At 36.6% G+C, this 22,696-nt stretch overlaps 4 protein-coding genes across 7 annotated transcripts; 3 read left to right on the top strand and 1 right to left on the bottom strand.

Annotated features, from left to right (window-relative positions):
- The first annotated feature begins 664 nt into the window (after positions 1-664).
- LOC126872436 (EGF domain-specific O-linked N-acetylglucosamine transferase) lies at positions 665-3,826 on the top strand. 2 transcript variants are annotated; one of them, XM_050632387.1, is made up of 10 exons: positions 665-1,158; positions 1,376-1,582; positions 1,651-1,799; positions 1,869-2,032; positions 2,114-2,231; positions 2,300-2,453; positions 2,534-2,734; positions 2,823-2,956; positions 3,016-3,118; positions 3,192-3,826. In XM_050632387.1, the coding sequence occupies exons 1-10, from the start codon at positions 979-981 to the stop codon at positions 3,450-3,452; spliced, it is 1,671 nt and encodes a 556-aa protein (XP_050488344.1). In that variant the 5' UTR covers positions 665-978; the 3' UTR covers positions 3,453-3,826. The 2 variants fall into 2 exon arrangements, with proteins under 2 accessions (XP_050488344.1, XP_050488343.1); XM_050632386.1 differs by having other exon boundaries at positions 2,111-2,231.
- On the bottom strand, positions 3,543-5,606 carry LOC126872439 (uncharacterized). Of its 2 annotated transcripts, none has more exons than XM_050632393.1 (2): positions 5,459-5,606; positions 3,543-5,375 (listed from the first exon to the last, which is right to left on the bottom strand). In XM_050632393.1, the coding sequence occupies exon 2, from the start codon at positions 5,335-5,337 to the stop codon at positions 3,769-3,771; it is 1,569 nt and encodes a 522-aa protein (XP_050488350.1). In that variant the 5' UTR covers positions 5,338-5,375; positions 5,459-5,606; the 3' UTR covers positions 3,543-3,768. The 2 variants fall into 2 exon arrangements, with proteins under 2 accessions (XP_050488350.1, XP_050488352.1); XM_050632395.1 differs by having other exon boundaries at positions 5,432-5,500.
- A 737-nt stretch (positions 5,607-6,343) lies between these two features.
- Positions 6,344-9,199, top strand: LOC126872441 (ATPase WRNIP1-like). 2 transcript variants are annotated; one of them, XM_050632398.1, is made up of 4 exons: positions 6,344-6,636; positions 6,703-7,528; positions 7,765-7,992; positions 8,970-9,199. In XM_050632398.1, exons 1-4 carry the CDS (start codon positions 6,346-6,348, stop codon positions 8,984-8,986), a joined length of 1,362 nt encoding a protein of 453 aa, XP_050488355.1. In that variant the 5' UTR covers positions 6,344-6,345; the 3' UTR covers positions 8,987-9,199. The 2 variants fall into 2 exon arrangements, with proteins under 2 accessions (XP_050488355.1, XP_050488354.1); XM_050632397.1 differs by lacking the exon at positions 8,970-9,199 and adding an exon at positions 8,051-8,272.
- LOC126872445 (protein slowmo) lies at positions 9,076-22,593 on the top strand. The gene is made up of 5 exons (XM_050632404.1): positions 9,076-9,261; positions 9,391-9,556; positions 12,293-12,379; positions 20,778-20,951; positions 21,242-22,593. The coding sequence occupies exons 1-5, from the start codon at positions 9,230-9,232 to the stop codon at positions 21,476-21,478; spliced, it is 696 nt and encodes a 231-aa protein (XP_050488361.1). The 5' UTR covers positions 9,076-9,229; the 3' UTR covers positions 21,479-22,593.
- Positions 22,594-22,696: the final 103 nt, after the last annotated feature.

Here is a 22,696-nt window from a genome sequence, read left to right as displayed (position 1 = left end):
TAATAATTACAACAATAATTAATAATAACTACAATATTAAAATTAAATTACAATAAAGTAAGAAAAAAGAAGGCGAGGTACAGAATTAATCAATGTTGCAATTCCTTCCTGTACCTCATCTGTGTTATAATCTGATTTTATCCTGAATCGATAACACTGGTAGTGACATTTATTACAACAGGCAAATACGCTTTTCCCGATACTTGATTATGAAGAAATTTTATTAACAAGTATTGTTAACATAGAAAACCTAACATCCATTTATGGTATATATCAGGAATTTAAAAATAAAAATATCTATGTATGTATTTATGTATATTAAACGTCGATTATCGACGCAGTTAATTGACCTGGAAGTGAAATCAAATGTCTGTTCTCCCAAGCTTCTTTCGATAAGACCGTCATTATAATATTTTTACACTCTAAGAAAAGATATCAACATAATTTTTAATTTAGGTTTTGACCATTTTAATCATATAGGAATGTAGCAAACGAGGCATTATTATTTCTGCTGATTCTATCAACTTTGGTGATTGAATTCAATGTATGTATGTATATAATCTCTAGATTCTTACATTCAGCACTCGAAACCATAGAGGGCACAAACAAACCCATTGATTTTTTGCACGATCGGTATTTCAGGAAATGTAACACGAAATCCCATAAGGTGTTGAATCTATCGTACACCTTATCTGTGATAGTCACATTAGTGCGCCATAAATGATGTAAGTTACCGCGTGTCTACCTCTAACATTGACTTTCACCGATTTTTTTAAGAAGATACGCGTTCATGTGGGTGTACATGAACATTGGTGTTTGTGTGACAGAGCCTACGCACAGTAGGTGAGGTCATATACCCATTCGCTCGTACAGGTGGTTCCTCCTCCATTCACGCCGTGCAGTCACTCTGTAAAGCGAGTGTACGACACCATCTCTCAGGGAATCTCGATTTAATTTTCATTAGTGCATCTCGCTAGGATGACAGATAACGCGTTAAGTATTAAATACTCAGTGACGATCGTACTGGTGTTCGCGATCACACAAACATACAGTAATTACACGGAAATTGATCTGCCGCCTGATCACATCAAGTATTATTTCAACTCTTTTCCCACGGTGGCCGAAGAGTGCCGTAATAATACCGCCTGTCCATACAAGGTAATACGCGGTTTGTTAATAACGTGATTCTGTTAGGATTTATTGATTAAAGGAGAAATTATATGCCCGGTGTATTTCTCATTGTTATTTCGTTTTCATTATTTGCACGAAAGCGTAATACGATAGTCGTGGAAGCATTGGACACACGCGCAAACACTTGTATAAAATTCGAGCTTACGAAAGATATTAACAAAGAATTTTTCTTGGAAAAACTTAGGATAGCCTTGATACCAAAGCTTGTTGGGGTTACGAGCCGAATTGCAAAGCCGAAAATTCTTTTTCCGTTCCTCAATGTCCAGGTGATCACAGAGGATGGGTAACAACGAAAAAAGCACAGGTAGAGACATTTTACGCTCAAGGCGATTTTGGCTACGTACGCGACCAAAGGAAAGAAATGTCGATATTTTGCAAACCATTGTTTGTGGTAAGTTTGACTAAATTAAAAAAAATATATGCTTTCTTTTATTTCTTATTTCATACTTTCGATCATAGGACGACTCATCGCTAGAGTGTTCGGAGCACATGAGATTTTGTCGAGCAAGGAACATAATGATCAATTTCACGGATTTAATTCAAAGAAAGGAACCTATACGATACAAGATGGATGTTCTGAAAGAGGGCCAAATTGGAGGATATTGCACGTAATTAAAGCAACGCGTTAATGAATTACTTTTATCTCGCTTAGTATTCATATTATCTCGATCATCCAGATTAAATGAGAAAAGATTGCAAGAAAACGCGGACCATATTAGCCCATTGCAATCTTGGGGACCTGAATTGCGAAATTTCCGGAAATTACCTCGACCGCCGATTGTCAACCACGACTGTGATATCGTGATCGAAAAGCCAACGTACATAATGAAAATAGACGCTAGTAAGTCGTAAAAAATGATTCTCCCGATTAATGACTGTGATGCAAAATTCGTCGAACACGCAAGTCATTCTGTTTCAGTAGTAAATATGTATCATCATTTTTGCGACTTTTTCAACTTATACGCGTCATTACACGTAAACCTCTCGCACCCCGCTGCATTCAGCACTGATAATCATATAATGATCTGGGAAAGCTACAGGTAACTGACACCGGTGCAATACGAAAACTACGAGATACTAGATACCATGAATTCTCTCTTACTTTCAGCTACCGTTCTGCATTCCAAGACGCCTTCCAGGCTTTCACGAGAAATCCGCTCTGGGATTTACATACGTTCCGCGGAGAAACCGTCTGCTTCAAGAATCTCGTGTTTCCCCTATTACCACGAATGATTTTTGGTCTTTACTATAATACACCTCTTGTACGATTACTCACTTTTTGTTTCTTGAGATCACGATCATAAGGTCAAAGCAATTTTTGTATCAATGGATACGCTTTTAGATTTATGGCTGTGAAAAGAGCGGATTGTTTAAAGCTTTCGGCGACCACGTGTTACATAGATTACGTATACCTCATCACGAAAGAAAGAACCAAAGGATACGTGTTACTTTACTTAGCAGAGATACTCAATATAGAAGAATTTTGAACGAGGATGAATTAACAAAGGCTTTGAAGGAAAATCCGGAGTATAAAGTGCGAAAGGTAGAGAGGTTCTAATAATATGGCATAAGAAATTAATTAAGGTGTTAAATATAATTACAATATATTTAAAACATGTTTTCCTTCTCAGGTAGTATACAATAAAAAAATATCATTCAAAAAACAATTAGAAATTACAAGAAACTCTGACATTTTTATTGGAATACATGGAGCTGGATTAACGCATCTTATGTTTTTGCCAGATTGGGCTGCAGTATTTGAGATGTAAGTATAACAGACATGATTTCCCACGGAAATGTATCTCATACATAATTACTGTGCAGATATAATTGCGAAGATCCAGGATGTTATAAAGATCTCGCCCGTTTACGCGGTGTGAAGTACTTTACATGGGAAAATGCCTCAATGCTAGTGCAACAAGATCCCGTAAGCGATTGTATTCCAAATAAAAAAAAATTTCTTCAACATTTATTGCAAGACTAATTGAAATTCTGTACAGGGTACACATCCTGATGGAGGAGCACACGCAAAATTCACTAACTACAGTTTTGATGTCAAAGAATTTTTACGTATAGTTTCACAAGCTACGGATTATGTGAAAAATCATGATTTGTTCAAAAGATTTATCAGTGGACGATTACAACATAAGAGAACAGGAATAAAAAATCGGACTAGAACAACAAGTGATGTAAATGCAACTCCGAAGTCAAAGAAAGTAACCAACTTGAAATCTGACATTCAATCCAAAGACGAATTATGATAAATATTTTAGGTAATGTGTTTCGATGACAACGAAACCTCTGAATAATAGGCTCACGATTATTAGTATTAATATCGAGTGAAAGAAACGACTTGTTACCAACTAAACTTTTTACTTATTTTTATACAAATATATGTATATACTTATTTTAATAAAAAAAGAGGAGCAATAAATATGGAATACAATTTGACATGTCTACGCAATGGCAGTGTAAATATTTCGAAGTTACTAATTGTTCACGCTGATTCGTTATTTAATTATACGATATAGAAAAGTGCATACTCTACAATCAGTACAACGAATTGTACATTTGTATTTATAATTTAATTTGTACCTGTTTTCTGTACAATAATAAAACCGATAATATATTTACAGCCATGTATGCAATCAATATTAGCAAAGCTTTTAAGTGACTTAAATATAACGTACGTACTAACATATTAATCGCGCCAGTCATTAAGTTTGACAATAAAAAGAAAAATAGACCATTGTAATTTACAGCTTCGAGTATTTCAATTATATTTTTATTCGTATCTTTTTCGCATTTATCAGCCACACTATCTCGCTTACTTTTTACATTCATTTTACATGTTTTTGTCTTCTGGTTAAGTTTCGAATCTATGGTTGCATGAATTAATATGTCACATATTATTTCTATCAATAGTAATAACGTAAGTACCATAACACCTAAAGTAAGAATCCACATACAATAACCTGCATTTGCTAATCGTCTAGATACTCCAAAATATGCATCGCAAAATAAAGTAGCTGCGCACGTTTGCGCTGATATCAAGGACAATTTAATACATAAAATCATAGACTGATTATAGTGCGCATCAAATTCATATCCAAATAATTTAATATGAAATGTTTTATGCCTATGTAGTAACGAATCTTGTGCATGTGAATTCTGATAAGTAGAATGTATTAACCTACCAACTGCTACACCTATTAGATAAAGCCCAACATATCCAGGTACAGATACCACACCTTCCCGATTAGCAGATATAAAATCATTCCTTGGTCTATTACTCAAAACCCATTCCTTCAACCCCTTAGTACTCAAAACATATTCATGCATTCCTAAAATCCAAATTCCTGATAACAGTGAGTACTTTGAATTGATAGTACTTGTTATAGAACTAGTAAATAATTTAACAAAGGCAAGAGTAATAAAAAAATTCCAATGAATCCCATATTCAGTAACATGCTTCTGATAACCTAAAACTTCAATGGCAACAGATCTGCTAAAGCCTAATATTAAAAGTGGAATACAACTTCTTGCTGAATGCTTTATATTTTTTGATATAGTATGGAAAAAGCCTATTCTAGGTTTAAGAGCAAAGTCTTTGGCTTCTGGAGCCACTAAAGCATTAGCAAATATAAATAACCCAACACCAGTATCCATTAAACTATACCCAAACAATTCAGTTTTGGCAAATTTACGAGGAAAAATGTGAAAATCTATCGCTAATATACATATTGCTGTTATTAAGTTAGTGAATGCTCTAAAATTTGTAATGAAGGGCCTTTTGTCATTAACCGGTCTCATATTGTACATTGATGTAACATCAGAATTAATTCCTAATAATAAAATATTAATAATAGATATTATAATCATGGCACAACATACTGTAACAACATAATCAGACAATACAGTACAACATAAAATACATGGCATTACAATTAACGCAAATTCTATTATAACCCTAATATTTTTATGAATAATCCGTCCTAAAAGACCCATTGCAGTTTTAGTTAAAAGAATACTACAAATATTTGGCATGAGTGCATATATGACCTCTCTGGAGGTTGTTCCACCATGACCAGAAACAAATGCTTCTTGTTCTTGGCGATAGATATTTCTATTCCATGTATTTGACATATTTATGCAACGAATAATTATTTGTCCTGACACAAAATCTGTAAAGAAACAATATTTATTGGTAATACAGAATACTACGAAAATCCCAACGTACTTGGAAGAACATTATCTGAATATCTACCTCAAAATATTACATTTTATGCAAACTGCAGTTACAAATAATTCAAGTCGATCAGTATTTTAAGTTAATGACAATGTCTATAGAGACATAGACAGAGTGCGAAAGTCAAATATTGCCGTGTAAGTGAATGGTAGAAAGGAATAGAAAGAGAACGCTGCATAGAGGTCGCTTCTGTCTTTGCCAAATCAGCATGCTCACTTATACCCCTCATTGATCAGTGTTACACGTTACATTTATAATTTATTGCGTGACTGTGCATGCATTATTAGATAAGAGATCAAGGGGACAAGGGACCTCCATGATTCGTTCTCTTTCTACTCTATTGCTTTTTCAGCTCGCTCACGCACTCTATTTTTATATGTATGGTCTGTCCAATGAGACGAGGCAGTAAACGTAAACAAAATTTGATTACTGTGGCTGCAACTATTGGCTACCGACTAGTGACACTCGAATGATACTAGTCGGTAGCCAATAGTTGCAGCCACAGTAATCAAATTTTGTTTACGTTTACTGCTTCGTTTTGTTGGACAGATAATATGTATCTCTGTAATAACCGAAACGTATACAATAAGCAATAGATGACGCTACGACTCATCTTAATGTCAGAAATCTAATTTAAATCGTTCAAACTAAGGAACGCATTTTCTTCACGCTTAATTTTGATAGAAATAATCAGATTTTAATGATAAATAATATATCTGAATATTATAAATTGATTGAAAATAAACAATACAAAATCCAAACTACAACACAACTGATACAGTGTATAGAACAATGTACAGAAAAATCTGAGTACTATGTTGTGTCCAGTATGCAGAAAAGATTACTCTATAGATGATGTAGAAAATTATATTGGTTAATGCTTTGGTTCAATTGATACGATTTTAATGGAAACATTATCAACAGCAAAGAGATCTCTTTCATATGAAGATATTAATCAAACAAATCCACTAAAGAAACACAAAGCCAATACAGTGATTAATATAACAAATATGAATCAACAGAAATCATCACCAAATAAAGAATTCATTTCTCTTTCTGAAAGAATGAGGCCTACATGCATTGATGATTACATAGGGCAGGAAAAAGTTATTGGATCTCACACAATACTAAAACAATTGCTAATAAAAGGGCATATTCCTAGCATGATATTTTGGGGTCCACCAGGATGTGGAAAGGTAAGATATTTACAAATTTGTATCATTTTCTAATTATTGATACTTATTTCTTGAAATATTTTTCAGACATCTTTAGCTAATGTTATATCAAAACTAATTAAAGAAATACATGGAGAAAAAGTACATATTAAAAATCTTTCTGCAACATCCTCTGGTGTGAGTAATATCAGAAATATTGTTAACACAACAAAAACTAAATCAAAATTGAACAATCAAGTTATTGTATTTATGGATGAAATACATCGCTTTAATAAATTGCAACAAGATATTTTTTTACCACATATTGAGGCAGGCACATTTACTCTAATTGGTACAACTACAGAGAATCCATCTTATAGTTTAAATTCTGCTCTGCTAAGTAGATGCCGTGTATTTGCTTTAAATAAGTTAACGGTATCAAATATTGTAGATATTCTTTGTAAAGCCATTTCATCTATTAACGGAGAAATATATAATTTTCCACAAAAAACTTTATTGACTAATTTAAAGTATAGTTTAAGCTGTAGTTCTAAACCATGTTTCTCCATTAATCAGATGGTAATTGATTGGCTAGCAGAGGTATGTGATGGAGATGCACGTGTTGCATTAAATAGTTTAGAACTGGCAGTTAAAAGTAAAGTGTCAAACGAACTAAGTTCTTCTCATCTTGTTTCAATAACTCTTGACGATGTTAAAGAAAGTCTTAAACAAGCACATACATTATCTGATAAACATAATAATACTCATCATTTATATTCTGCTTTACACAAATCAATAAAAGCTGGCAAAGAAAACGCATCTTTATATTGGTTAGCACGGATTATGGCAGTTAAAGAAGATCCAGTGGATGTAGCAAGAAGATTAGTAAGAATATCAAGTGAAGATATTGGCTTAGCAGACCCTGATGCTTTAGGTATATATGATTAATAACAGTTTATTTATTAATGCAGGAAAATGAAAAGCTTGCAGTTGTCTTGAAACAGAATGCACTTTGAAGTAAAACTTTGTAATATTTTATTCTAATTAAAATGACATTTTTATAAGATGCACATTGATCTTTTTGGGTGAAATATATTGAAATATATTGATAAGTGACTTAATATTGTAATGAATAGCACAGTAACATAAGAGATTAATTTTAAATTCTAGGCATAGCTGTTCATACTATGCATGGATGTCAAATGATCGGAATGCCAGAATGTGATGTGATTTTAGCACAATGTGTCATATATTTAACTAGAGCACCAAAGTCTCAACTTGTGTATAATGCTTTAAAATCTGCTAAAAATATAATTATAAACCACAAAGATCCACAACCTAGAGTACCAGTACATATCAGAGATAGTACGGGACAAGAAAAACATTATGCTATTTTTGGTAAGATATTAAACATTTAACATAAAATTTTATCATTTTCTCTTATTATTATTTATAGGTTGCCAAGAAGAAAATTTATTGCATAAAGAGAAAGACGTTCAAACCTACCTACCATTTAGCTTACAGCATGTTGATTTCTTCTCCGAAAGTTGATAAATTCTTTATGTCGCTCAACATATTTTCTTCTAAAAACAATTTTCAATTTGTTTTACCTACACAAGACAAATTCTACTTCATACACATTGAAATAAATAAAATAAAGTTATATAAGTCTAATTTATTGATAAGTCGAACATATTTTACTGAAATTACAAAATCGCATGAACTACTATTAAAATTTGAATAACAATTAATAACAATGAAGAAGAGTTACGACTTACGTCGCTGCCAACGTCAACATTACGAAATGATTATATGAGAAAGTACAATTAAATATTAAATCCAAAAAACTATTGAAATTGTTTACTGATTTGAAGTAACAAAGAAGTAAAAAGTAAACAGAAGCAATAATCTTGACAATATAAAAAATTATAGTTCACTGTTCTAACGAGATGATTTTCGGATGTAATTCAACGTGACTTCTTCGTCCGAACGTTTTTGAATTAATAGAAAGTACCGCCTAACGATAGACCAATCAGATTCAATTGAAAAATTTGCAAGAAGAATAGCCAATCAGATTGAATTAGGGAAAACCTCATTGGTTGTGAAAATATTGCAAGTAATATTACATTTTTCAATTGTTATCCTTTTGAAAAGAGTACATATATTTACCGTTGTTCTTCTCAAATTATATTCTGCAATAATGCCACTCACCGTCTTCCTTTGATTGGTTAAATGCTTAGACGATCTATTTATACAAAATACAAATAAATATTAAAATTCCGAAATACTTCAATTGTTTAACTAAAATTACTAAAGGAAACTTTTTATGACTAAATTAAACGTGATTTGATTAGTTAATATTTTTGAATTAATAGAAAGCAGCGCGCTGTGATAGACCAATCAGATTGAACTGGAGACAAGCTCATTGGTTGCTAGAAGCAGGTATACCAACTCTTGGTGGATCAATATACAATATATAATAAAAGTGGAGACCTTTCGTACTGTCTTTTATATTACATCAGGTTTTGGAATTGGTAGATGAACCTTGTAGTACTAGTGAGTAATGTTTTCGTGTGATTATTAACAATTTAAATTATAGTCTTAACCATACGTTATATTGAAAAATTCTATAAACATGAAGTTGTGGACATCACACCATACTTTTGAGTAAGTTTTCTTTGTAAATGTTTTCTCATTTCTAACTATCAAAAGTAGAATATAGAAATGCTTTATCATATGCTCTTGTCAGAAAAAAAATTATATGACAGAAAATTTCAATCTGCTTTATGATTGTAGTCATCCATGGGACACTGTTGTGAAAGCAGCATGCAGAAAGTATCCAAATCCTTTAAACCCATCGGTTTTGGGTACAGATGTCATCGACAGAGAAGTCAGGGACGGTGTTCTCTATTCTCATAGATTGGTCACCACTCAATGGCGTTTTCCTAAATGGCTATCACCAGTAAGTATTGTAAATTATAGTTATTGAAGTTATTCATTTCATGTAGTATTGAACATAACCTCTCTAATGAACTCATTTTTTGCAACCATATAGAATTTAATTTAATGGATGTAACTGAACAGAATTCAATAAATAATGTACAGATTTATAAATATGTATATGTCTTTAACATATTGTCATTGAAGTTTAATCATATGATTATGTGTAATTAGAATGCTATAGTATGAACTCTGTAATACAATTTATATATTAGTAATAGAAGTACAGAGGTTATTTATAAGCTTTCTTCTTTCTTTAAGTATTAAATCCTTAGATTCATGAATATTTCAAGTTAGAGATAATCATATTATTACAACGTATTACAATGTGTTATATTATTAAATTATTTTAGTTTATATTATATTATACCATCGAAAAGACCTTTTACTTTTATTTGCTATCATTTTATTTTGAAATACTGAGTATTATTTCACATAAAAAGATAGAGGTTTTTGAATAGTTTAAAGTTTAAATTCTCATCTTGCAATGCATGACAGTGATTGATGTGTTAGAGAATGTTTGTTTGTTTCAATTATTCTGTATCAGGAAGTATAATTACTTTACTTGTGATGCATATCTAGCTAATCATTCTGCAAAATTTCATTTGCCTCAAGGATCTAAAATCTTCCATTATGTCAGTTTTGATTCTTACAGTTACCACGTTAGCGCTAGCGTCGATTAAGATTGTTCATTTTTCAGTTAATTTTCTGACTGAGGAAAATTTAGAAACGGCTTAGCTTATCGATTTTCAGCAGCGAGCGTCGTCATAGATATGTTATATACAAATTATTCATGCATCGCTGATGTTTATCGAAATCGACCTTTTCATCTCTCTTCCTGTCTCAGCCGCGAAGAACTTATCGTGTTAACTTATTTTGGAAATTATAAATATCAAAGAGATTTATTTATAATTGCATTTACAATATAGTATGAATACATCGATACGAGTAATTACGTTCGTAATACGATAGAAGGATTGGCAAAATGCCTCTCAGTGCAAGTTAACAAGATACGTTTATACTTGCGTAATCAATGATTTTCCTTACTTAAATGTAGCATAGATTTACATTTGGCGCGTGCAAGGTCTTCGTTACGTTGTTCCTACTTTCTAAATAGATTATGCGTTTCTATAATCAGACATCGGTTAACCCTCAATTAGATAACATATATCTGCTATATAATTGGCTTAGTAACAGTGATCTTGACGTACCAGAAGCGTCCAAGTTAATGCCAGGCTAATCCTTTTTACAGAAATTATATAGCTTATGAACATATTGGCAAACCGTAATATTAAATTAATACATTATATCAATGTAGTAGACATAGAGCATGCAAAATGCTAGATAGACAATTATAGTCGTTTTTCCCCTATTCTATATTCACTTGTTCAGTAAGTACTTTTCATACATTACAGTCTTACTCTAAACTAAGCCTAAAATATCATGTACATGTATCCAACAGTGGAGTTTATTACGAAGTTTGGATATCGTAAGAAATCAATCTACACGGGGTGTTATGCATTCCTTCTTTGCCGGATAACAGTTTATAGGCAAAACAGTTCCCTGCCGTTTGACCAAGCAATCTATACAAACAGCGGCAGTAGCTAGCAGGAAATTCGAAACTTTCGACAACGTCGAGCAAGAAGAAGATGCGGGGTGGACTCGGGTTCGAGACTAGAGGGAATTACAAAACAACGACACCGTATCAACTTTCATAATGAGCGCTTCCACCAATGTTACGCTCTTTGGCAATCATCCAGCTAGGCGCCTGCGTTTTGGAATATAGACTGGCCTCCCTTAGAACCTCTTCTCTCAGTCCTGTTTCTTCTTCAGCCAACGGGAGATCCCAGCTTCGAATCCTTTTCGGCTCGGCGAATTGCTTCCTTTCGCAGGATTTTCTATAAGCTTGGCCATTTCGCAAAGCCATCCTGTTGTGCTGGCGCTCTCGCTCGAATGCCTCGAATCACAGTTTTGTATATAACGAATGCATAGTAGGTGGAACGAAAAGATAGAAAAAGAGGGAGAAAGGTATCGCCTTCACGTTTAGGCACTCTTGAAATTACTTGACGGAAGGGAAAGTGCAAAGCCTCGTTTCAACTTGAGTTAGCTACCTCCTCCCTGTTTTTCTTTTAGTTTTTCCCTTTCTCTTCCACCAGGAGAACGAATTCGTCGAGCCTGCTGCTGCATCGGCGAAAATTTTTGACTAATTAACAGATGTACTCAAATAACAAGTTTCGTTGTATATTCGAACATTAACCGATGCGGGAATGACTTTATAGACGTTGTAATAATTGACTGGGTCGCGCAATTAAAGTATAATTAATCAGAGGAACATAATTAATTAGAAGCGAACAGTAAGTCATAAACACAGGTGGACTTATGAACTTGCTTTTAAATTAATTTAATATGCTTTGATATAAATGTAAATGTATAGTGACGTAGATGTTGTACTTTTATTGATAAAATTAAATTATTCTAATTTGTCGTATCTTTGTTATATATTATATAACATTGAAAGATTTAACAAATTCATATCTTGTTGTTATGCGAACATGCTGCACCTTCGACAGAAATTCCTCTCATTTTATAGATAATTGAATCAGCAAATGCTCCATGTATATTGATATTATTATCGCTTGCAGTTTGTACTCTTTGAATGAATCTTTGTGAAAAAGAATTTTGTTTGTTCTTGTTGCAGTTCTTCGGTCATCAAGGTCCATACTACGCCAGCGAATGGAGCGAAGTAAATCCAGAATCTAAAGAAATGGTAGTCCGAACGGTAAACGTAAGTTGATTAATAATTCTGTATTATTTATATAGATTACTTTAATGTAATGTCAATTGTCAAACAATTTTTCAATTAGTGAAATACTTTGAGAGATTCACGATTACATTAGGACGATACTTCACATTAACGCTCTGTTAACAAGTTGCCCCGATATGCAGAAATAGTTCCACGGCTCGTTCCCACTTAATTCATATTGTTAATCGAAATATCGTGTATAATGTTTAATCAGTCGAATGAGAACTCCTATGAAGCATGCTTTTACGGAGATTTCATTACATTTGCTCTTTATTACTCACATATTACTCGACAAAGTGCTCTGACCGCATTTGTAATTTATCTTCGTGAAACGAGATAAATGGAGGATGAATAAATCGATATCGAAGGTGCAAATGTTGCTTCGTATCGGATCGTTGAATCGTATTATATTCGTATCGATCTAATTGAAACGAATAATTCGACGATAAAGCCTGCGAAAGAACGGATGCTTCTTTAATATTAAACATGCACACGTTGGTATTCGAGCATTTTAATGTTTCACACCATCGATATAGTTACTCCTTTTTCGTACTTGCATTAGCAATTCATTTGAGCAGTGAAAATAAATTTGATGAACGAAGTGCAATGCATACACACGTGCTGCTCGTGTGCCCGTGTAATCGAACAATCAATATATTCTCAATTCCATTCGAGTCGAGATCAGCAAGAATAATTGGAAAATAGGTTGGTGGAATTTCATCTGTAGCATTACACTCCGTTTTTTTCGACGACCCATGCTCATCGTGTATACTTGTAATACACGGTATAATTGAAAAACATGTTGACATACGTGAGTAATTTTATATTTTGAAAAATAACTACAAACAAAAGTGTCACCATCGGTCTTCCTGTTCTTTTTCACGGAAATATTTACCGCGGTGAAAATTATGGACGCGTAGAGCTTGTAGCTCGAGTAGTAGATACATTTACTCGAGTTACAAGCACGAAAAGATCGGCACATCGTAGAGTCTGGGCGTATAGCATCGCATCGCATCTAGAAGGTTGGATATGATAGGTTATTGATGCGCGCATTACCGGGAGTTGCATAGCTTCGTGGTCTCTTCGGAGGGACGTGCCAGGAGGGTTTTAGGAAGACAGGGCGGAAAACGGCGAAGGAAAGGGAACCGAAGCATTGCTCTCTTGCTACGCGTCGAAGATCGTTCGCTCGCTTCCTCGCTCGATCCTCGGTCAAAAAAAAAGGAAAAAAGGAGAAACTGGGCGGCTAGATGCATTACAGGTATGATGAACGATCCGCAGATGGCTCTGTACAAAAAGTGCAACCTTTCCATCTACAAGGAGTTGCCGTCGTGTCGATCGTTTTTACTTATCGAGTCTTGATACACGAACAAGCCTTAGTATCGGGTATTTAGACGTGCACAAATTTGTACACGGAGATGCTTTTACTGGCGCGCAAAAAAGCGTGTTTGTTTTCCATGCGTGAAGTATCGGGATAATTTTTGGAAAGAAGCGTATGTGGCAAAAAGCATTTTGAATTCGGTAATATCTGCGTTAGAAAATTTTACTAAAATATGAACTGAAACATGTGCAAATTCGCGGCTGACTTGTTACGTAAACATTAACAGCGAAACACTGAGCGCAGCTACTAGCTGTCCATTTATCAGCTGTTTTATATGTAACTCTACTGTTTGCCGTTATACATCAAGTATAAAGCGTAAACGGAGCTATCGTGAAACGAGATACAACACGGATCTCACAATACGTGCTCATTGCCTAAATAGCATGTTTGGATACATTATGCGTTGCCTGGTTCCTTTAATACGGTTAATTATTTAAAAACAGAACACATTTCGAAGCGTTATTGTATAGTGACCGGAGGTAATAAATTAAAAAAAATGGAGCTTATATTATGCAGTACCGCTGCAATGAATTCCCAGAAGTAATTCTAGAGATTCCGGATAAAATATGTCACTGTTAAACATCATACAAACGAATATAAAAGTGTAACAGGAAACCGTGCAAGAGTATACAAAAAACATGAACGTATCCTGGGAAGTAGAAAGACCCATTCGTGATCCGACACATTCGAGCGTATGCTGGTTAATTTTTGACTGTACTGTTACTAAAGGAAATGTACACGAACTTATGGATTAGTGCGACACATCAATGCACAGTGAAATAGCGCTGCCAGTAACGATACAAACGTGGAATTTCCTCGTCACGCGGGTCGTTCGTCTTGTACACTGTACGCAGGACACAGGCATCCACGTTCACAACCCTTGACGTCCTCTTTCCCGCTGTCGTCTTTCTAATTAAGGTGAGACAGCAGTAGGAAGCGTCGTGTGATATTTCCTCGCTGATCGTCCCACGCTTGCGTAATCTACGGGGACGCGTTTCCGCGTTTTCTGCACGCTGAGGGCTAGAGATGAACTTTAACTAAAATTGAACAATTCCCGGCGGGATGTCAACGCTTTCTCTATGCTCGGCCTGTTTGGCGAGTATAAGTGCAAGCACGCTGTTGATACGTTCGCATCCTCGCACGCGTACTAAGCCACGTTCTCTCTAATATTGAAGGGCGTACGCACCACGCGGACAAACGAACATTGTAGAGAAGCGTACCAGAGGCAATGTATTCCACATAAGCTCGAGCAGAGTCCGGGCCAGGTTATAACCTATCCCCGTCGAATCCCAAGGGGGAGATATCTTTTAGCAATTTACCCCCTCTCAGCAGGCCGTGCTGCATACGTTACACGAGATGCATACGTATCGTGCCGCCGTTTGGAACGTAATGCGGCATCGTATCGTTGAACCTAAATGCATCTGGCGCATATGCATCGAGTTCAAGCTGAACATAATGGGCTTGAGTCTCTCTAGTGTTGCTGGTATGTACTGGTCAGACTACTGGTCGGTCGTTGCATATTTTGGAGTTGATCATGGATTCAGGGATATATGCAGAGAGATGGATCTCCTGAAGAGATACTGGATGTCGGATCGTTGTTCCGATACTCTGGTGGGGATTGTTGTTCCGATACTTTGGTGGGGATTGTTGTTCCGATACTCTGGTGGGGATCGTGAAGTAGCGGAACTGTAAATATTGTGACGTTGTAGAGTCGCCTACCGTTAATCTAAAACAATGCCTGCGTTAGCGTCTGGGGAATCACGTTGCAATGAATACAACCGATCGGCAGAAAAAACGATGAAACATTCTCCCGGTGGTGCAGGTGGATGGATGATATTATCGGATTATCAAACGGACACACTGCATTCGTGCAACATATGACGCTTGATCGCGTTAAGTTAATCGTGTTATTATTTAAAACGTGTTGCATGGTGCGCCTGACTTTCAACCTCGATGACGTCTGCGTAAATGTTTTGCAGCTGTTGTGTGCATTGATGTATCCAACGGGGATGCTGGTAGTAATATTTTTTATTGGACTCGTGTCGCACGGCAAATCTTAATCAAAGCGTAATATAAATATACAATAATAGTAATAAATATATAATAATTATAATACAGTAAAAAAACGGTAATAATAAAATGTGTATATACATACTTCGTTCGTGAGTTAGCTTCATTATAAACCTGCACTAATAATTTTTTTAAAGAGAGTTTTTCCAATTATCTGATTAACTTTTTAGAAAGTTTAGGTATGACAAACTCTATCGATTCATATATATCGTATTTTCTATGTGGCACGATTTCCTTGAATCGCTAGTCAAAAGAGATATACGGGAAATTGAACCGGTAGAAGTCGATCAAAACATAATGATACCTCTGGAAGGAAAAAATGTTTGAGTGGATTCGCGAAAGCCTTACAAACGACCCGATAGATTCTACATATTCGAAATCGTAGAAAAGTAAACGGCAATAGATCAATCGAATTTCCGTTCCCGCGCGTCTACCGCAATACGTTGCCAGACACAAAGTAAATCGGAACAATATTTTATCAGCGACGACTCGTGTATTCTCTCTAACGATCCTTCCTTCGTCCTGCCACGAATTTCCGTGCGTGTGACTGCGAAAACCCAAGACACGGTAGAGATAGAAGTATATAGCTAGATACTAGGGACTGAAGGGGATGGCATTGGACGAGAATTAATAACGGACGCGTATATCGGTGATGTATCCTAGTCGTGTTCGGGGACTCCCCGTGGACTCTGCTGATGGAGATCTCGAGGGGGTTGCATTTGGGTGGTGGTGCACGATGCTGACTGAATGTGCCACCGACTGAATTATTATACTCGCGGCTCTCTAAATCATAAAAACAACAAATTGTACGTGGCTGAATGCGCGCCGTGAAGGGTACGTGTTCCTAGAACGCGTACCAGTCCGCCGCCATGGCATTTACGTATTTTTATACGGACATAGCAGCAGGCAGCGGCAGCATTTTTTGAATCGATTGAAATATGGAGTCACGGAGACGGTGGGCCAGTTTAATGAAAAATGGTAACTTCAGACTAGCGGGATTCGCGCGTTGTACGATGCTAGTGTACATGCTTCGGGTTGAAACCCCGTTGATCCCTCTGAACCCTTGTCGACTGTGTGTTGTCACGCGACGCTCCCATCGAAATGTTTCCCGCCGAGTTGATCCACCAGACTCGTTGGGAAAGTTTCACAGAATGGATATTAATGATCTCGCGACAGCAGATGCGCTAACGTTGAGGGTGAAAATGTTTGGTTGCGTATCGCGTACGCATTTTCACGGGTAGTTTGTCACGCGTAAAAATCTCACTGGGAGATACATACGTGTCTGCGCCCATGCCTTTTCGAATATTTCACGAGTATGAATCAAAATGGTCACAGAGAGTATCGATTCGGATTAGGAATGCGGCTCTGTTTGTTCAGAAATGTACATACACGTGGAAACAAGTAATTGAATCGAATGTGCAAGGAAACCACGCGTATCCATTCGACTGCAGAAGCAGATGACTGGAAGCTCCCGTTTACACGATCTAATACGGATTTGTCAGCACACGATTCCGAATCTCCCCAAAATCCGCTGAAATCTGCGATTATCGTGCGCAAGAGAAAGCCCGAGGCCCAAACTCTATTGGAGGTCGATTCAGTTTCCGACGTTGTGTCCTGCTAGATTTGAGCTTCCGGCCATGGCACCCTCTCGAGGCATCGAATGGTACGGTCGAATTGGGAGCATACCATGGCTCGAATAATGCTGCTTGCAGCTAGATCCGTAAAGTCCTCTCAATTATGCGGCGATGCTAATTACTCGCGAGTGCGCATTGAAGAACGTCCTTTAGCCCGCACAACGACCCTTCACAGAGCTTGGTCTACCGTTTCGTTCTCTCCTCGTTATATCGACGAAGGATGAAACGGAATCACGGGAATTCTTGATTGGACGCGTTTGTACGATAGTTTACACTCTTCTTCTATAACCGCGATTAGATCTTTTCACAAAACGTCCACACATTTTCCTTATTAAGAAAGTTTAATTCTGCTACTTTGTACGGACTGGTAATCTCAGTGTAAATCAGAAATGGAATAGAAGATTGATAAGTTTGGAACTTTTTCAATTCATCTAACATCCTGTATGAGTTTACTTCTTTCGCGAAATCTTTACTTTTCCTGGAGAGGCGTTACCCTGTTTCTTCCGATTCTAGGTTAAAAGGATTCAAGCATCTCAAGAGACTTAAAAAAGTTATTTAATAAGAAGATAGGAGGCTCGGTGTGATTAGGATTACGTTAAATTTTGCGGCTTCGCGTGCCTCGGATGTGTATTCCTTTCTTTTACCGCGGTCTTGATTTTAGTTAACGACTTTCACCCTAACTGCGCTACTAAACGTGACCATACCGCAACGCTGCGGTAAATGAAAAGCAAACGCCGTGCTTGCTGCGGAGACCGAGGGATTGGCAAACATCGGTTTCGACGCGCGGCTGATGAAAAAAATTTCAATTAACCGATGCACTAGATCGGACGCGGGGTAGGGGAGACAGGATCGACGATGTACGCTTTTCGTACTCTCTACAGCCTAGCCGAAAAAAAGTGAAAATTAATTACTTCGTCGTTGACGCCAGGACCGGAAGAGGGATCGATCGTCCGCTTGATAGGATTAAATTGCGCGCCAGGCGTTTACCTTTTCCACGTGTTCTTTTTTTCTTTATTTTTATTTCTATTTTTTTCGCGACGATACTAACGCATCACTCTTCTGATGCTTTTCGTTGGGCCACTGATGATACACAACGAAAGATGATCACGTTGTGGCAGAAGAGAGGGGTGAATATCTCTCTGGCAAAGTTCTTCTTCCGATGTCTCCCCGTGGAAAAGGGATTTGTTGTGACGTTGAAGAAAGAGTCGATGTTTCGAAGGTACTCCCGAGAGTAGGTTGAGCTCAAAATGGATTTTCATTTTTCCCAGAAATTTATATTTCAAATGGAACTTATTAAGGGTACGATTACGAAGAAGCTACTACACGATTTCGATGAAGATTATAAATTTATTATGCGCGTTAGGTTATGCAAGTACGTTGAGATCTTGGATCTCGAATGAGGAAATAGGAGAAACAAAAGATTTTTTATTTGACGTCTAATCACGATGATTTCAGTTCGCGTAAAGGTAGGAAGCATGCTCTCGTTACCGCGCTCAAAAACACGCCTTTATCACGTTCAGAGTCGCTTGTTACGGAAGCTACAATGAAACCATCCGTCCTTCCAATTATAGCCTCCTCGTCTTCTTTTTCTTCGTCTTTCTTTATTTCCCATACACCGAGCAGAATCTCCGAACCAATGTTCTTGAAACGTTTAAATAATAAGAGAGACGCGAAGTGCTAATTATCTCCACTGAAAAGAATTCTATTTACACCGTTCTCGTAGTTTCCGCGAGAAAATTACTCTCAACCTGCATAAAAATCGCAGCTCCGCGTGCAAGACTTGGAAAAATTCCCTCGAGTGAACCGAGCTTCTACCAAGTAACTTTTATCAGGATTAAAGGGAAAAATCGTTCTCGATATTTACTTCTTTTATTATACAATCGTCCGTATTTTCGAGTAAATAACGAGCAGGATAAAAAGAGAGCAAAACGAGAGAGATAGAAGTAGATGTGTATAACACTCGTGTAACGTCAATAGAGGTTCTATCGATGGCGAGAACAAAGAACTGTATTCGACAGCGTTGAACGCGTCTCAATAACGATTCCCCGATGGCTGACGAATTAAACCATTCGCATTTTCCCTAAACCCCGATCCGCGTAATTGATGAAACGCTAGTTGAAGCGGGGCGTTAATTTTTTGACCTCTTGCAATTGTACAGGGGCGATGGCAGCGCAAGATTGGGGGCTGGAGAGACTACGAAGCGTACGGTGACTGGATAGTTGGGCGCGATGTAACACAGTCGACTTCACTGATTGCCAATATGGCGGAGGGTATAGAGAACCGCGTCTCTCTATCTCGATCAGTGTGGATCCACAATGTGCCGCGGGCGTTAATTCCCCCGTGAAACGTATTGCACCCCCGCGATTCAATTGTTCCAGCTCCGCGGCCACAGTGCTTCAAGCTGCACTGCTGCGAACGAGTCGTATGGAGCTCATAATGATGTAATTTTCGAAGTGGTGGGCGTATCATTGTCGTTACCGTTCAGACGTGTTCATTGTCGGCACGTACTCGTGAACTCGAGGAACGTAGAACACGCGAATATCTCATTGGGCTCGTCTTTGATTACGATTCTTTGCCAGACGTACTCTTGTTTTGACTCTCGTATTCGAACATTATGATTACTTAGTATGGAAGTTTTTGCAGGCTCTTTTCATACGTAATAACATAATAGAGCATAAGTAATAACAATTTTTCCAATGTAAAAGCAGACCATTAGACGTTTGTACTTTGGTTCTTTATCTGTTTCGTAGAAACTCCGTGATGTAGTTACATCGCCCATATATGCTGTTAAACGATACACACGGGTACCGTGAAATCGTGACCATTTATTTTACATCTGTACTATCATTTGTACATATTGTACGTGCCATTACGTTTGCAACGTGAAAGGAAAGAATGGAGAACCCGATGTCTTTTGAATAATTCTAAAACGCGCACGAATGTTTTATTTAACGATCAGTGAACGGGATAACGAATCTTTAAAAGACTTCGAAATGCAACGTCGGTTAAATGGTCAACGGAACATCGATTTTGTTCAGTCACAAGGGCCATCACGAACCCGTTGCCAGCCTTTATTTCGTGGCATCGATTATTCATGGCACCGCGTCACTTTCGTGGAAACCTTTTATCTCGATAATGTTGGCTAACCATCTATCTGAAGGTTGCTAACCCCGCGAGTTGTACAACACGCGATGGATACAAGAACACGTAACTGAAATAAGAGACTTTCAGCATCTAATGACAAGAATTGCGAGAAATTGTTCTATGTGCAGTTTACATTATTTTCTTTTGCTTGCAGATAAGCTTGGGGAAGCACGTTTCGGTCGGTGAAGTAGTCACGTATTCACCACATCCAGAGAATCCGGAGACAACGCTTTTAACACAACAGGCAGTAATTTCTATCCAAGGGGTGCCGCTCATAGACCATCTAGAAAGGTTACTGACACTAACGATCGAACAAAACGCGAATAAGGTTAATACTTCTATCTTTTAGTAGCTTTGAATTTAATTGTTTAACAAAGTTTCACGCAGTATATAAATTTAGTTTTGTTTGAACGACAGTACAAGTTCGAGCTCTTTATAGAATCTTTACGCACTTTAAATTTAGAACGAATCAATGATTTATTCGATAGATATTTATAGGTCTCTTCATGTGCAAAGATTTCGTAAGAGTTTGCTAATTATGCTGAAATCGCGATACACAGGTGCAAATTGCTTGATTTTCGCACGGTAACGATGTGTCTTCGCCTGATTCCGTTTCAGGGACGACAAGCAGTGGAATGGGTCATCGAGAAACTCCAATCAGAAGTGAAAGATATCGCGTCCACTGCCGCGAAATCGACAGACGACTTACTCAATCAAACGCGTCGGCAATTCGATGACATCACGAATATTACGAAACAGGGCATGGAAGATATTCAAAACGTAGCGAAGAAGTCGTTCGATGAGTTTCAGAATTTGACAGTACCACCTCCGTCACAGTCGATACCAAAGTTATAGCTAATATATCACGCTAGCTTCAATCTCTTTAACTAACGCCATGTAGATCTTCGATGGAACGATTGTAAATGAAATAAAACGATTCGATGAGAAACAATTCCCTTCACTATAGTTTCGGTGCTATTTCCAAAAGTATACACAGGAGGGACGGAATTAACAATTTTTATATTGTTGCCCAATAACTGTACAGCCAATAAGATTGATGAGTTAATCTATTGAACTGTTATCAGTTAGAAGACTATTTTATCAAACGTATAAGTATCAAATTATATAAATGGATTTTTCATATGGATATAATATATTTTTTAGAGCTCAGAGAAAGACTTGATAATTTTCGAATGAAGGAATAGAGGTGTTGCAAACAAGGTTATCGGTGAAAGTACAAAATAACGTTAGTTTACTAATTTATATAGAAATAAAAAAGAAACATTTTTTACCGTCAATCGTTCCGCAGAAGTCGCTTTAGTAAAAGAGATGTGGCTGCGGTAGTTAATGAAAAAGAGATAACTGATAATATCACGATTTAATATTAAAAGGATTCGTTTTTGCAGAAATTCTATTGAAAGCAACTTGCTAACGAGAAAGTCATTGAAAATATAACAGTAACGTATTTTATAGACAGCTGGTATGTTTTATGTACGTGTTGTCTATGAGACTGATTGAACATTTCACCAAACGCTTATTTCTTTAGCTTTATATTTGTTTGAGTATTAAGCCCACAGAATTCTTTAAAACGATGTCAAACGTTGTCTGAGGCAGTTGTGCCTTCAAACGTGTCTTCAACCTTATACGTGTTCAAACTTAGTCTTGTCGTATTAAATCGTAGTGTTAGCGACATATCTTTCCTATAGTTGCTAAAAAAGAGCATATCAATGTAATTAATCATTTGCATAAATGTGAGGCTTGTGCAGTTGCAGTAGTAGTTAATTTAGTAAATAAAGCGCAACATAAATCATAAGAGGACGCAACAAACTAGATACATCGCGTAACATTTAGTGCACAGATAATTCATGTCAATTGATCAGAATCTAAAGCAGAGCTTAAGTTCGTCTACTCTGATAGTTGAATTGGAGACCATAAAAGCCGAAATATATATATATTTATTTTCAAAGCAACAGGTATATTATATTGTTTCCTATCGTTGTTACAATTTATTATTACAATAATGAATAAATTCAATTATAATAATGATGAACAAATTCAACAGTAAATGACTAT

This window comes from Bombus huntii, chromosome 13, assembly GCF_024542735.1.
Source record: "Bombus huntii isolate Logan2020A chromosome 13, iyBomHunt1.1, whole genome shotgun sequence".
Taxonomy (NCBI): Eukaryota; Metazoa; Arthropoda; class Insecta; order Hymenoptera; family Apidae; genus Bombus; species Bombus huntii.
The sequence above is the reverse complement of the archived record's forward strand: the minus strand, read 5'-3'. Positions and strand labels throughout refer to the sequence as shown.